The sequence below is a fragment of the Silene latifolia genome, chromosome 10, assembly GCF_048544455.1.
Source record: "Silene latifolia isolate original U9 population chromosome 10, ASM4854445v1, whole genome shotgun sequence".
In the NCBI taxonomy this organism is placed as follows: domain Eukaryota; kingdom Viridiplantae; phylum Streptophyta; class Magnoliopsida; order Caryophyllales; family Caryophyllaceae; genus Silene; species Silene latifolia.
In genome coordinates this window covers 99,710,377-99,726,103 of record NC_133535.1, presented here as the reverse complement: position 1 = coordinate 99,726,103, position 15,727 = coordinate 99,710,377, and the positions used below count along the sequence as shown (strand labels likewise).

Here is a 15,727-nt window from a genome sequence, read left to right as displayed (position 1 = left end):
AGGACATGACCATTCTTACCACAATAGTTGCAAATAATATATTCGGGAAGACCAACGTATTTTCTTCTCCTAAAGTCGGTCTTAGGCTTCTGGATGTGACAGTTTGTCTGACTGTTCCATTTAAAGCCCAAACCGGCAACCTTGTCACATCTCTTGGATTGACTAGTGAGGAAGTTTAACACGGTTTGACCTCCTTCCCATTTTTCAGTGACATTTTTGGCATTCACAAGTTCTTTAGTCAATTCATTGACTTTGGTGAGAAGATGCATGTTCTTTTCCTTTTCGCTTTTAAGTTCATCATTCTTCTCAACTTCTATTGACGACCTTTTTTCAACTATGAAGTCATGAGTGTGAGCATTGAGTTTAGACACAAGATATCCAATTCTTTCCTTAGACTCCTCATACTTAGATGTCATTTCATCAAGACGTTTGTTTAGATCAACGAATTCTTCGGATCTTTGGTGAAGTATGGATCTAGAAGTACTACATTCGGGCATACCCTTTTGAAGGAAGGTAAGCCTTTAGTGAAGGACTCCTATTTCTTTCTTGAGATTAGCTACTTCACCCTTTAGACGCTCGTTTTCACTGGCCAAACATTTGACATTTTCATTTGACTTGTCTAGGTCTTTGTTGGATGCAACAGTTTCAGACACCGTTTCTCTCAAGTCTACTATTTCAACCACAAGGTCATATACTTCATTTTCGAGAGCATCTTTGTCCTTTAAAAGATCATCACGCTCCTTGGTTAGCGAGGAGACTTGCATCACCAAGGTGGTGTTGACATTTTCAAGGTCAGAGACGTCCATGGGGGTCATCTTAAGACGCTCTAGTTCCTTAGTCAATTGTTTGTTTAGTTTGTTGACTCTCTTTACTTCATCGTTAGCCTCAGAGGTGACAGTGACGCTGTCTGTTGCTTTTAGTTCGTTCTTAACGTTAAAGTTCTCTTGAGCAATTTCCTCAATCTCATGTTGTATGACATCAAGTTTGTCATTTTGAAACCGACACTTATCAAAAAGTTGGTCAAGAAGCTTACATACTTTATCTTTGGAGTAAGTTCTAGCCTTGGCCTTTAGATGATTTACCTCATTGTCGGAATCGGATTCGGAGTCATCGGGATTAGCCATGAGGCATCTAAAGTGTTCGATTTTTGAAGTTTTTGAGACTTTGTCCTTGAGATGACTTGTAAGACACATTTTAGCCTCTAGTTCCTCCTCGATGAGTTCCTCATCTTCCTCGGAGTTGGACATTCCTCAAATAGCACTCATGAGTCTATGTTTGTAGTCCTTTTTGACTTTGTCTCGTTTTTCCTTAGATTTGATTTCATCCCACTTGGGACATTCTTTAATTTGATGAGTTTTATCACCACACTTAAAGCATCCCATGGTAGAACTAGGTCGTTTCCTGGGAAAATGTTTTTTCGAGTAATTATTATTGAACCTTTTATTACCTTGACTATTGACTAATCCGGCTAGATTCCTTGAGAACATAGAAAACTCGTCTTCCTCCTCGTCTTCTCCATCACTTGGGGAGGACGTGAGGGCGAGACTCTTTCTCTTTGAGGGGTCACTACAATGCTTGTCGAGATTAAACTCGTGAGCCATTAATGATCCCATTAATTCATGAAGAGATAGGGTTGACAAGTCTTTAGCTTCCTCTATGGCGGTAACTTTGGGTTGCCACTTAGAGGTTAGACTACGAAGGATTTTTCGAATGATGTCCTCGGACTCGAAGTTCCTTCCTAGACTCTTTAGCTCATTAATAATACAAGAAAAACGTGAAGAAAAACTATTTATGGATTCGTCCTTTGACATTCTAAACATCTCATATTGTTGCATGAGAAGGTCAATACGGTGTTTTCTAACTTGGGAAGTCCCCTCATAAACAAGTACGAGAGAATCCCAAATAGATTTTGCCGTAGGACATCCAGAGATTCGACTAACTTTCCCCTCACCAACACAACGTTGAAGAATCGACATTGATTTGGAGTTCTTTTCGGCAAGTTTGAAGTCATTTTCATTGTAATCTTTTTCCTCTTTGGTTTTGGTGAAACCGTTTAGTATGTCGGTTTCCTCAATAACGAGAGGTCCATTTTGGATGATGTTCCAACATTGATAATCGATACTTTTGATGTAATGTTCCATTTTGAGTTTCCACAATCCAAAATTCGCACCGGTAAAGACCGGGATCTTGGAGTGTTTCTCGGAATCCATTACCCACGAATCAAACTCTTAGGCGATTAGCGTCGATCAAGAGCACGAGGCTCTGATACCAATTGAAGAGTTTATGGATTCAAGTACCTAAGATGGGGAAGGGGTGAATAAGGTACTATTTTAAAAATTTCAACTTAAACTTTATTGGATTAAAGTAAGTTGTTTGATAATGTGGAGAAGTTGTGAATACATCGATTAATATTGACGAATTAAACGAGTATTGAAAAGTAACTACTTGCTGAACTATGAGGGTAACAATGGTTCTGACTGTTGCTATTCGAATCTTAGCATATGAAGTACAAGTTACAGAACGAATGTGACAGTATGTAGAACTGTTACTTCAAAGTAGAGGAAACAAAGAAGCTTGAAACGATTAAATGCAGCGGAATAATAGTAAGCAAGGATAGAACACAAGATTTTTGAATTGGTTCAGCTAATACTCAAAAGCCTACGTCCAATCTACTTTTTATTAAATATTTTAGTGATCTACTCCGACTACTAAAAACCCGTACAATAAAAAGACCAACAACCTACTCCAGTTGCGACACCAACAACCTACTCCGGTTGCGACTCAAGTTCAAGGACTACTCCGTCCTAGAAATATACACTTTTACTTAGAACGTTTTACAAGGATCAAGTTTCCACGGAATGATTCTTAACAAGAATTGATATGGACAACTTACAAGATCAAACGGTTCATAAGTGAAAGAGTTCAATACTTAAAGTAATGTGATTGTTGTGATCAGAACACTTGAAAACTTTGAAAGCTTTTGCAAAATATTAAAAATGATTTTAAACTTGAAACAAATTTTGCAAACTTAAGATAAATTCTCAAGAAAGTCTTGCTTTCAAAGTGAGGAGTGGTGCTCCTTTTATAGAAGATGAATGAGAGGATGCAAGCTAGGGTTTGTGGTCAAGTTCTTTGGTCAAGAGACAAAAAGGTTGACCTTCCCAAACTAGCACTAAAAAGGGTTTACTTCTAAGAAGCAAAAGGAAGAAAAGAGAGTTTGTATTTAGCCTCAAAATAACCGTGGGTTTTCAGAAACAAAGAGGAGATGCCATTAGCAAGAAGACAATCCATTGATAAACAAGGAAAGAGCCAAACAAGGTTCATGGAAAGATAAGAAAAAGTTGTTTCATGAAAAGGGAAATCTTTTGAACTAGTCTTTACAAACTCTTTTTACCACACCACTTTTTCAAATATTTTAAAATGTCCAAACTGATTTGAGAGAGCCTATTTGTAAAATATTTGAGATGAAAAGTTTGCTTCAAGTGTGACGGGTCAAACTAGATAGTCCAGAACACCATTACCCGTTACAGGTAACGGTATGTCAGACTGTCACTGTTATAAGTATTCTACTCTTCCAACTTGTACATAATATGACCGGTACAAAACCAAATGACTCTATGTCTTGGGTAGCAACTACTTGACGATCCTTGAATGATTAGAATAAGCAAATTGATCGATTAAGCCTGAAATAATAAACTAAGAAAACACAAGTTAAAATAGGCATGTCTTCATCAATTAAGAGAACCCAACAGGGTTTTCGTGAAAGAGGATTGGGCTTATGAGTCGTTTCTTTCTCATACACGGTTTTTCTTTGTACAAGTTAGGGTTTTGTGTAAATCTTTATAATATATTATTTTTTATATTATTTTGATTTATTCTTTAAAATAGGCATGTCATCATCAATATCTCTTTTATATTATTTTGATTTATTCTTTCCTAACTTATAAAATATTATTTTTGCAAAGATAGAAGGAAAAGATTGAGTAAATCTTTAAAATAATATTTGATTAGAGATTTGTTATCTCTTTATTATTTGATTTACTCCTTTCTATCTTATAAAAATATTAGGGATGAATAGTGCTGCGTGAATAGTACTGTGAATAGTAAAACGAGAATAGTAATTTCTTTCTTGTGCAATAAACCTTTGCTTGAATAAGGGTTAAGGTATTAGGATAATATTTGTTAGAGATTTCTTTATCTCCTTATATTATCTTTCCCAATCTCCAAGATATTGGTGAGTTGTTAAGATAGGAAGATATTAGTTAGTAAGCCAAGTCTTGGAAAAGAGTTAAGGAAAGATTTAACCTAATTCTTTCTTGCTTTACAAGACTTCCACGGCAGTTAGGGTTTTTTACAAACCGAAACCCTTGCTCCTCTTTTACTATAAATACTCCATACTTTACATCATTAAAAGCTAAGACCTTTGAGCATAACTTTCATATATTTTCAAAAAGGAAAAATCGTGTTTTAGAGCAAAAACCGTTTTGATATTTTTCGAAAAAGGTCGTGTGATTTATAAACTTGTGCATTCGTTCTTATTGTTATCGTTATAAGATAATAGTGCTTATTTGATTTCTTACTCGTTCATTAACGTGACCTTTAAGTAGAATCATTAGTGCTTTCTTATTAGCGTAAGTTAGTCACTCGAGTATTTAACGGTACTCATTGAGTTACAGCTAGAGTTAGTTGTACGAGTTGGGTTAGTAAATTTGCAATCCGTAGAAAGGTACTAAATTTATAAATCGAGAATAGTGGACGTAGGTTTCGACTTATGAAACTGAACCACTTCAAAAACCGTGTGTCTCCTCTCTTTCGTTCATTTGTTTATTTTGTTTTACAATCATTAGTTGATTAGTTAAAGGTTAATTAATAAACATTAAATAAAGAAATTACGTACACATAATCGAAAAAGCTTTCAAAAATTTTAAATCCTCAATTCACCCCCCCCCCCCTGTTGAGTATTTCGGATCAATAGACTCTTCAATGTGGATGCTTCTCTCGCATAGATGCTTCGGTTTCCCAAGTCTCTTGCTCGAACTTCTGACTCCTCCACAGAACTCGAACTAAGGGTACAACCTTATTCCTTAACCTCTTCTCCTGACGTTCCAAAATGCGAACAGGACGTTCCTCATAAGTCAGGTTAGGCTCAACCTCGATAACATCAGCCTATAGAACATGTGATGGATCACTGCGATAACGACGCAATTGCGACACATGAAACACATCGTGAACCTTTGACAGATTCGGAGGTAAAGCCAACCTATAGGCTACCTCGCCAACTCTCTCGAGCACCTCATACGGTCCAATGTACTTAGAACTAAGATTGCCCTTAGGCCCAAATCTCTTAACACCTTTCATCGGCGAAACCTTAAGAAAAACCTTCTCGCCAACCTCAAACTCAATCGGCCTACGCCGCAAGTCTGCATACGTCTTCTGTCGATCCTATGCTGCCTTAAGCTTCTCGCGGATCAACCTCACTTGCTCAATCGATTCCTGAACCAACTCTGGGCCAAGAACGACAGCCTCACTAGAATCGTCCCAACACAAAGGGCTACTATATTTCCTTCTATAAAGTGCCTCGAACGGAGCCATCTGAATACTAGCTTGGTAACTGTTGTTGTAGGAAAACTCCACAAGTGGTAAACTCTTCTCCCAACTAACTTGGAACTCCAAAGCGCAAGCTCGCAACATATCCTCAAGCGTCTGAATCGTACGCTCAATCTGACCATCAGTTGCGGCATGAAAAGCCGTACTCATCTTAAGCTCACTGCCTAAAGCCAACTGAAGCTTCTTCAAAAAATGAGAACAAAACCTCGGATTACGGTCGGAGATGATATCCTTAGGAACCCCATGAAGACGAATGATCTCACGCTGATAAGAATTCGCTAGTTCCTCGAGACTCCAAGTCTCCTTCATCGGAATGAAATGCGCGACCTTAGTCAAACGATCAACCATGACCCAAATCGCATTCATTCCTCTCGGCGACCTAGGCAAACCCATGACAAAGTCCATCGAAATCGAATCCCATTTCCATGTGGGAATCTCCAAAGGTTGTAGTAGACCACCAGGTCTCTGATGTTCAAACTTGACCTTCTGACAGATCAGGCAACGACTCACAAACTCGGCGATCTCTTTCTTCATACCCGGCCACCAAAACTTTAGCTTCAGATCCTTATACATCTTATCACCACCAGGATGGACCGAATAGGGAGTACTATGAACCTCTTTGAGAATCTTGCATTTTAAGACCTCACAGCTAGGCATACACCAACGACCTTGGAATCGTAGACCATCATCAAGTCCAACGTCGAAGTCTTTGGCGCGCCCTTCGCTTATAGCGACTCGAACTCCTTCTAAGTATTCATCCTCTCTTTGCTTAACTCGGATCTAATGAAGGATCTCGGGTTCAGCAACCATCGCACTCAAATCTAAAGTACCAGGAAGAACTACCTTAAGGCTCATCTTTTGGAACTCTCGACTCAAGTCATCAGGTAACACCAACACAGATATCATGGCATGACACACCTTGTGACTCAAAGCATCGGCAACTACGTTTGCCTTACCCTCATGATACTGCAGCTCAACCTTGAAGTCGTTAAACAGCTCCAACCAATGTCTCTGTCTCATGTTAAGATCCTTCTGAGTGAAGATATACTTCAAGCTCTTATGATCCGTATAAATGTTGGAAGAGACTCCATACAAGTAATGTCGCCACAGCTTAAGTGCAAACACCACTGCTGCTAACTCAAGATCGTGAGTCGGATAGTTCGTCTCGTGAACTTTCAACTGACGGGAAGCATAAGCCACAACTTTACCCTTCTTCATCAAGACACAACCTAACCCAAACTTTGACGCATCGCAGAAAACATCGAACTCTACGCCCTCTTCTGGCAGAGTCAACACAGGAGAAGTAGTCAACCTCTTCTTCAACTCCTGGAAAGCAGCTTCACAAGCCTCTGTCCAAATGAACTTGGATTCCTTCTTTATTAACTGAGTCATCGGCCTCGCGATCTTGGAGAAATCATGAACAAACCGACGATAATACCCAGCTAGACCAAGGAAACTCCAAACCTCGTTCACATTCTTTGGTCTTTCCCACTCAACCACAGCTCGAATCTTTGACGGATCAACCATAACTCCATCGCCAGATATCACATGACCCAAGAAGGTAACTTCCTTTAACCAAAACTCGCACTTTGAGAAGTTAGCATATAATTTCTGCTTACACAGAGTCTCCAATATAACATGAAGATGATGCTCGTGCTCAGCCTCGTCTCTCGAGTAAATCAGTATGTCGTCTATGAACACCACTACACACTTATCCAAATACTCGCTAAAAGTGCGGTTCATCTGATCCAAAAAACAGCAGGTGCATTCGTCAACCCAAACGGCATCACCACGAACTCATAGTGGCCATACCTCGAATGAAAAGCAGTCTTAGGAATATCCTCATTCTTAACTGGAATCTGATGGTAACCAGACCTCAGATCGATCTTCGAGAACACACTCGCACCACGGAGCCGATCAAACAAATCCTCGATCCTCGGCAAAGGATACTTATTCTTGATTGTAACCTTGTTCAGCTCACGGTAGTCAATGCACAACCGCATACTACCATCCTTCTTCTTGGCGAACAAAACAGGAGCACCCCACGGCGAAGCACTCGGTCGGATAAAACCCTTATCGATCATCTCCTCAAGTTGCTTCTTGAGTTCCTATAACTCAGCTGGTGCCATACGATAAGGAGCTTTCGAAATGGGACCAGTTCCAGGTAGCAACTCAATCGAGAACTCTACATCTCGCTCAGGAGGAATACCAGATAGATCCTCAGGAAAGACATCGGGAAACTCCCTAACCATAAGTATATCCTCTAACTTAGGCTCAACTGAAACACCCTGAACACAGCACAGATAGATCTGATAACCCTTTCTACCCAAGCTAACCATATTCATAGCAGAAACCCACTTGACCGTAGGTGTAACCCTAACACCCTGATAAGAAACCCTCGAACCTGTGGGACTCTTAAGCACGATCTTCTGATCACGACACAGGAACCTAGAGTCATAGCGAGATAACCAATCCATACCCAAAATCACATCAACTTCTCCGAGTTTGAATTGGACGAGATCGGCAGGAAGGATCGCCCCTGCGATACTGACGGGTACGTCCTTGAAAAGAACGGAGCAAGAAACAATCTCGCCCGTAGGAAGGGATATAGAGGTATGAACGAATGATGAGGAAGAGAGTCCTGCACGGACTGAAAAGGATTCAGATACGAAAGACATCGACGCACCCGTATAAAAAAGAACAAAAGCAGATAAAGAGTGAACGAGAAAGGTACCCATGACCACATCTGGATTATCATCTACCTCAGCACGGCTCATAACGAACACACGTCCAGTCTTCGGAGCATCAACCTTTGGCGCTTCCATCTTCAGTTTCTTGGGACAATCAACAGCCTTGTGTCCCGGAGCTTTACACGTGTAACATGTGATCGGAGTACCAGGAGCACAACTCGTACCCGGATGGTAGGGCTTCCTGCATCTGAAACACGTCATACCCTCCCTAGCTTGACTCTGATCACGCGGAGTATACGAACGAGCTTCGAATTTCTACTTCTTATGGGAAGTACTAGGAGCAACATAAGGCCTCTTCACGAACTTACTCTTCGCACTCTCCTCAGCCTCAGTAGCAAGAACTGAATCATAAATGCTAAGAGCACGATCATAAGCCTGTTGGGAAGAAGTTGAAGAAATACCAGACATAATAGTCCGGACTTTAGGAGCTATATTCTTCTCATAACGACGAGTCCTTGAAACCTCGTCCATAGCCACAAAAGTAACGAAACGCGACAGCTTCACGAACTTGTTGGTGTACTCCTCAACGGTCATGGAACCTTGCTGTAGACGAAAGAACTCCTGCTCCTTCTGCCAACGCATCTCCTCGGGATAGAACCTTTTCTTTAGAGCTTCAGAGGAAACAGCCCAACCATATCCTGGCTCAACTTCCAGACCAGCTCTAGCAAGAGCCCACCAGTTGTCGGCCTCGTCCTTCAGATAATAGGTGGCGATATCCACCATCCGATCCTCAGGACATCCAGTAGCAAGGAACAGCATCTCGATCTCTCGAATCCAAGCCTCCAAAGCAGTAGGATCATTCGCACCATCATAAGTCGGAGGACGGTGACGAGCAAAGCGATCAAACACAGTCGGTTGCGGATGATTGTTGTTGTTGTTGTTGTTGTTGTTGTTGTTGTTGTTGAGGTGGTTGGTGAAACCTTCGGCCATAGATGCCAAAGCGGCCTCTAGTCTCCTGATGCGGTCAGCATCGGTTTCACCATTCGCATTACGCACCATCTGCAAGAACGAAATCTCGTTATAAGTGGTAGAACCTAAGTACCACTCCAAACAACTACTCATACACTTGACAAACATAACAAAACCAACCAATCCTAGTGGTTTCTACCCCATTTACTCTCACTCATTAACTAGGTCATTTATTTTAGTCATCAACTAAGCGAGAGTTGGGAGCGTGTTCGCTCTGATACCAACTGTAACAACCCGGATTATAAAACAAAGTAAAAACTTATTTAAAGAAAATATCAGAGTACGATACTGATAAAAGGGTCAAGGTGGCGGAAACACTTGACCAATCCGGTTCGCTACTAAAACCAAAACAACTAATACATTATTCAAAGGGTTCTTAAAACTGAAAACAAACTCCTAAACAATTTATTCATCTCCCCGCACAGCACTTCCCCAACAAGATATCATCCAAACAGCAAACATCTGAACAACCTGAGAATGGGGGTCGACAATCAGTCGGGAGTAACTAGATGCTCTCCCAGTCATGTTTACAATAATTGAATATAATCAACAATCAATAACCATTGATATGCATAAACAGTAAACATGTGAGACCATCTATACTCATGAAAACCAAATACAGCTTACCATGACTTTATCAACCTTAGACGGATGCAATCATGCAAACCTAGAGCATATGCAACTACTAGACCATGAACACTTAGAAGACTAGTAGCGACAAACGACCCAAGACAACCTAAGGCACAAAGCTAGCATTAAAGCATAGCAAACACGGCAACACACAATCCACAGCAACAGAAGGCACAAAGCTAGAAATCAAGCGTAGCGAATAGAGCAAACACCCGTTATAGTGTATAACCACTACCTCTAACTTGCCAAACCGCATAACCACTGCCTCTAGCTGATGGAGCGTATAACCACTGCCTCCATCGGTGTGGAGCGTATAACCACTGACTCCACGGTACTATGTATAGCGTATAACCACTGTCTATATGTTTAAGACCTGGCCAGACTCTCGGTGCAATAACTGTACATCGAACGACACTCGGGAACCAGAGCGTATAACCACTGCCTCTGGCTAGTTTCGAACACAGACCAAAATAAATCCCGCATCAACGTGTGGCGTTGGTTCATTCCGATAGTATATAACTGATACTACCGTCATCTATTCAAACTAGCAACAAACCAATGCACAGTATAACTGACTGTACTAACATGCGTGAACAACATCACGACTCAACCCATAGGATAGTATAACTGACCATCCTACTTATCATATGAACAAGAGTAACCAAATATATATGCAAACACAATGTCATATAATAACTGAACACAACACAACATGTGAACACGTGTAAGCAACCAATGTTATAGTAACTTCAGCTATAACTTTAACATTAACCATTCAATGTTATAGTATTCCAACTATAACTTTAACATTAACCTTACCTCGTAACTCAATGTTATATTAGCTCTGCTATAACATTGACTTCATTAGCCTAATGTTACATTAGCATTAGCTATAACATTGACATGTGACTTAAGTTATAGTAGCCCAGCTATAACATTGAGCCATAATCTCAAAGTTATACTAGTTCAGCCATAACTCTAGGTCTTCTCACCAACCTCCACCATGCCGCCACTAGGGTTTCCATGTGGAACCCTAGCCGCACGCCACAAACACCCAACGGAGCATAGGCAAGATACATTATACAATTTAAACAATAAAACACATACGTAAACACACAAACACAATTAAACATGATAATAAACAATCAAACACGTACCAATTTACACAAATCAATAATTAAATCATGTAAATTACATCAATTGGCATAAACATAATTAAAAGAAAACACCTAGTTACCTTATTATGTAATTAAACCCTACAGATCGTCTTCAACGATATAAACGTCTTCTCCAGGTGCAGTCTCCACGCCTTTATTGAATCATCCACGTGCCAAAGATAATGAAACTAATAAATATACTAACTATATATATATAAACTATAAAAACTATAAAACTATGCGAAAATATAAAACTTACGAAGAAGATAGATAGATCAAAGAAGTAGGATCGATCTAAGCACGAAGAACGATGAAGGGAGGAGGAAGAGGTGCGGCACGAAACCCTAGGAAGGGTGGAGGCACACGGCACAAGGGAGGAAGGAGGAGGAGATAAATTAGGTTTAGGGTTTTGTGAGAAAAGAGAAGCAAGGGTTTGGATTCCCTTTATATATATAGAAAAGCTCATGGGTTTATTTCAAGCTTAGGCCCAAAACTTACCCATCTACACCTAGAATCACGTGAGACCCAAAGAAAGAGCGGGTCTTCCCCGTTTTCGAGCCCAACGAGCCCAAAAGATAAGAGACGGATATTTTCTCGAAAAATAAAATATGAAATATGGGAAAATAAAATTAAAGAATTATATTATGGAAATCAGGGGTGTTACATTAAAAGAATATATACATGAAACTCAGCAGACCATATTTATATCTTTCGTTTTCTACATGTTTTAACCCAAATGAAGTGAAGCTTAAAGTGCAGCATGTAAACGAGTTCTGAAGACTAATAACTAGTGTTGTTGTAATTCTTATTGCCTGCTGTTGTTCTTGTATGTTGCTGCTAAGATATATAGGAATTATGTATTAATCATGGTGAATGTAATTAATGTAGAATTGAGCATTCTGTACTAGTGTTGTTGTTGTTCTTGTTGTTGTTACTGCTACTTCTAGTTATTTGTAGCAGGTTATTAGTAGTGTTCAAAAAATTGCAGTTTTTTTTTAAAAAAAAACCGTTAATAACAACGGTTATTATGAAAAAATCGTTGTTAATACTTTCCCTCCTAAAAAATAAATGGCGCCTAAATGACTTACTATTGACATTGGTTATTAAACGTTGTCATTGAGACTACTAACAACGGTGTTTTGTACACAAACCGTTGTTATTAGTTTCCCACCAAAACATTTTACACTTAGGGGACTTTTTTAACAACGTAAAGGCTGATACAACAACGGTTTTTAGCCGTTGTCATAGGTATGAACAACGGTTAATCCAACACTTTTAACCGTTGTTATTAATTTCTTATCAAAATTTTTTATACTTAAAGGACTTTTTTAACAACGTAAAAGCTTATACAACAACGGTTTTAAACCGTTGTCGTAGGTAACAACAACGGTTATTTGAAAAATATTAACCGTTGTTGTAAGTAATAACGACGGACACAATGACAACGTCTGCTTTTTTTTTTAATAACAACGGTATTAACCGTTGTTGTTGGCTAAATCTGTAGTAGTGAAAATAAACTAAACAAAAGTATTAACTCAACGTAAATAAATGACTGCAGTAGCACAACCAACTGATCTCAAATCATCACGATCTTATCCAATCTTACTGAATATAAGTCATTGACATCACTGGCAGTAGCAGAACTCCCTCAACACTGTAATATGCTCAACTTCCTCGCAGTAGTACTTTCGTACCATGCTCAACTGCATAACTAACAGTAGCACAACCCCCCTCGACACCGTGCCAACTGTCTGGCAGTAGTACCCTCCGTACCATGCAAAACTAGAAGTAACAACTGTCTTGATATGCTCAACTGGAAGTTCCACGCCCTTTATTATGCACAACTCGTCACAATACTCATATTACAAAACATTAATAAATCGCATAGGTATTAAAACAATAATAACATTAAGAATACCAATAATAATAATGGCACTCAACATCCAATGAACTACGCCTAAATTATAATAATAATCAACGATCAACAACAGCTCATCACTCCGTCTTTGGTCGATCGACAGGCCGTGCAGGTCGATCGACCCACACGCCCACATCCCTACAATTCTCGTTTAAACCACAGATCTTGCAACTCTGTCACCCTTATTCGTCGTAGCATAAATATACAAGAATACAATTTAATTAAACCAAGGTTGAGTAGGATATTCCAACCTATAGCTATTCCGCAATAGTAAAGCAAGAAGAAACTAAAACGCTCCTCCTCGAATTCAGAACCTATGACATGTAGTACTCGTAATCAATAACAATTCATGGCAATGCAGAATTAGTCAAACTACCTGAACCCCCAATCCCTAAGTCACAGCCGAACCACACGAATGGGCAAGATGATCTTAACGAATATGAATAATTACTAGATTAGGGTTAATGTAGATTAACTTATGAAGATTACATACGAATTGTGCAATGGAATATGAATAGCGCGCGCCCCGCTCTCCTTCTCCTCTTCTATGTGCTCCCTCTCCCTTCTATTTCTTATTAGGTTTTGTTTTTATGTTTGTAAAAGTGTTTAGGGTTTAGTCTAGGTAGGTATATATAGTCTTGGTAAAATAGAATAAGATTAGGAGCATAATTAACCCGTATGGGCTGCCTGTCTATCAACACCTTGAATATGTCGATCGACAACAACCCTCATAGAAGTCGATCAACAAGGTCAATAGACAGCCCTCACGCTGCACGTCAATCTTTCTCTTTGTCTATCGACACTCATCTCCTTGTTTATCGACACTCAGCAATGTCAATAGACAGTCAATACTAATTCGTTAGACAAAGCCAATAGACAAAACACAAGATTCGCAAGACCATATCATAAGACTTATACAAGTTAACATAGCATTCATTCCTATAAATTATAGGGTATTACAGGTTTGTCTCGCAAACCCTTTCTTATAATATATAGTGAGATACACAGGTAATCTTACTAACCCTAACCGTAGCGCAGCTGGTCCAAAACACTATTAGAGCCCTATTAGTATTATTATAAGACTTATAATTATACTAATCTCGTTGTGTGTGGTCGAATAGGCCTACGTAAGATTACCGCACACGTAAATTATGTAAGTGTCAAACCGACATTAACCTTTAACAAAGCATATCGACTACATAAAATCAATCAGGTTAAACCGTATAGAACAACGGACACCTTCACTCACCTCATTCATTGCACCATCTATGCAAATCTTGTAGAGCAATAAGATAATGCTATTTTTAATCGCTACTACAAATATGATATTATTGTTACTATCTGTATTTTGGCCTTTAGCTTTGGAAGTAATCATTCCCATTCAACTATTCAAGGTTCAACTTTTCTAGAGTCTTGAACTGATAGTTAAAAATTGGAAACAAGTGTTAGAGTAAACGTTCATGAAGCTTAGCAATCAAGTATCCAAATCACGATATAATAATAAAGTTGACGCTAAATATTTTTGCTTAATGAAAAATTGTTCATGTAATTGCCTAGTAACTTTCGTCTAGTTATCGTTTCCGCCTCTCACGCACACAATCCTATATATAAGGCAACAAACACATCAACCCAAATCGTACCTTAACACACTTACACATCAAAACATAAACGTTATAAAAAAAAAAAAACATGACAATATATAGAGTTGTCGTCCTTTTGTCACTCCTAGTCCTCTTTACCCTATCAACTGCGACAACAGTTGTCGATTTCTGCGTAGCAGACCTTAAGTTTCCTAAGGGACCTGCCGGATTCCCGTGTAAGAATCCGGCAAATGTAACCGTCAATGACTTTGTTTTCTCTGGTTTAAGTGTTCCAGGGGACACAACCACTAATGTCTTCAAGGTCGCTGTGACGGGTGCATTCGACACAACATTCCCAGCTTTAAACGGGTTGGGCCTTTCAATGGCCCGACTTGACATTGGTGTGGGCGGAGTGGTCCCAATTCATTCCCACCGTGCTTCGGAGCTTATTATGGTAATTGATGGCGCAATCCTTGCAGGGTTTATTTCGGAAGATAATACTGCATACTATAAAACGTTATATAAGGGTGACATTATGATATTCCCACAAAGTATGTTACATTTTCAAGTAAATATGGGTAAGAAACCTGCACTTGCTTTTGTTAGCTTGGACAGCCCTAACCCTGGTTTCCAAATCACTAGCTCTTCTCTATTTTCAAATGATTTACCCAAAAAAGTGATCGAGAAGATTACCGCGTTGGATGCTAGCCAAGTGAAGAAGCTCAAGAAAATGTTTAGAGGAACTAATTGATCAAGTTACATTACGTCTAATATATGAGATATGACTAATGATCATGTATACCGTTTAATTATACCGTACAATAATTCATATAAGATGTGATAAACTTGTATGAGGCTTTAATGTAACCAGTAATGTATATTGTGCCACTTCTTATGTTATAGTTATGACATTTATTTGATGGAGGTTCCTTGGTACGTACACTACTTCCATATCAGGCGATCTTGGCACCCTAAGAAATTAACTAAACTATTGAAATGAGTAGGAGCGAAATGTTTAGCCTAGATAAGCTGAGAGATAAAGCAATCTCCGTACTACATACTCTTTTGTACAATTCTGGTTTGCCATTAATTAACTCACCATCTCCATTATATTGG

The 15,727-nt window shown here is 39.2% G+C and overlaps 1 protein-coding gene across 1 annotated transcript; it reads left to right on the top strand.

Annotated features, from left to right (window-relative positions):
• Window positions 1-14,577: 14,577 nt before the first annotated feature.
• On the top strand, window positions 14,578-15,493 carry LOC141609095 (auxin-binding protein ABP19a-like). The gene has a single exon (XM_074428310.1). It carries the CDS (start codon window positions 14,721-14,723, stop codon window positions 15,360-15,362), a length of 642 nt encoding a protein of 213 aa, XP_074284411.1. The 5' UTR covers window positions 14,578-14,720; the 3' UTR covers window positions 15,363-15,493.
• The last annotated feature ends 234 nt before the right edge of the window (window positions 15,494-15,727 follow it).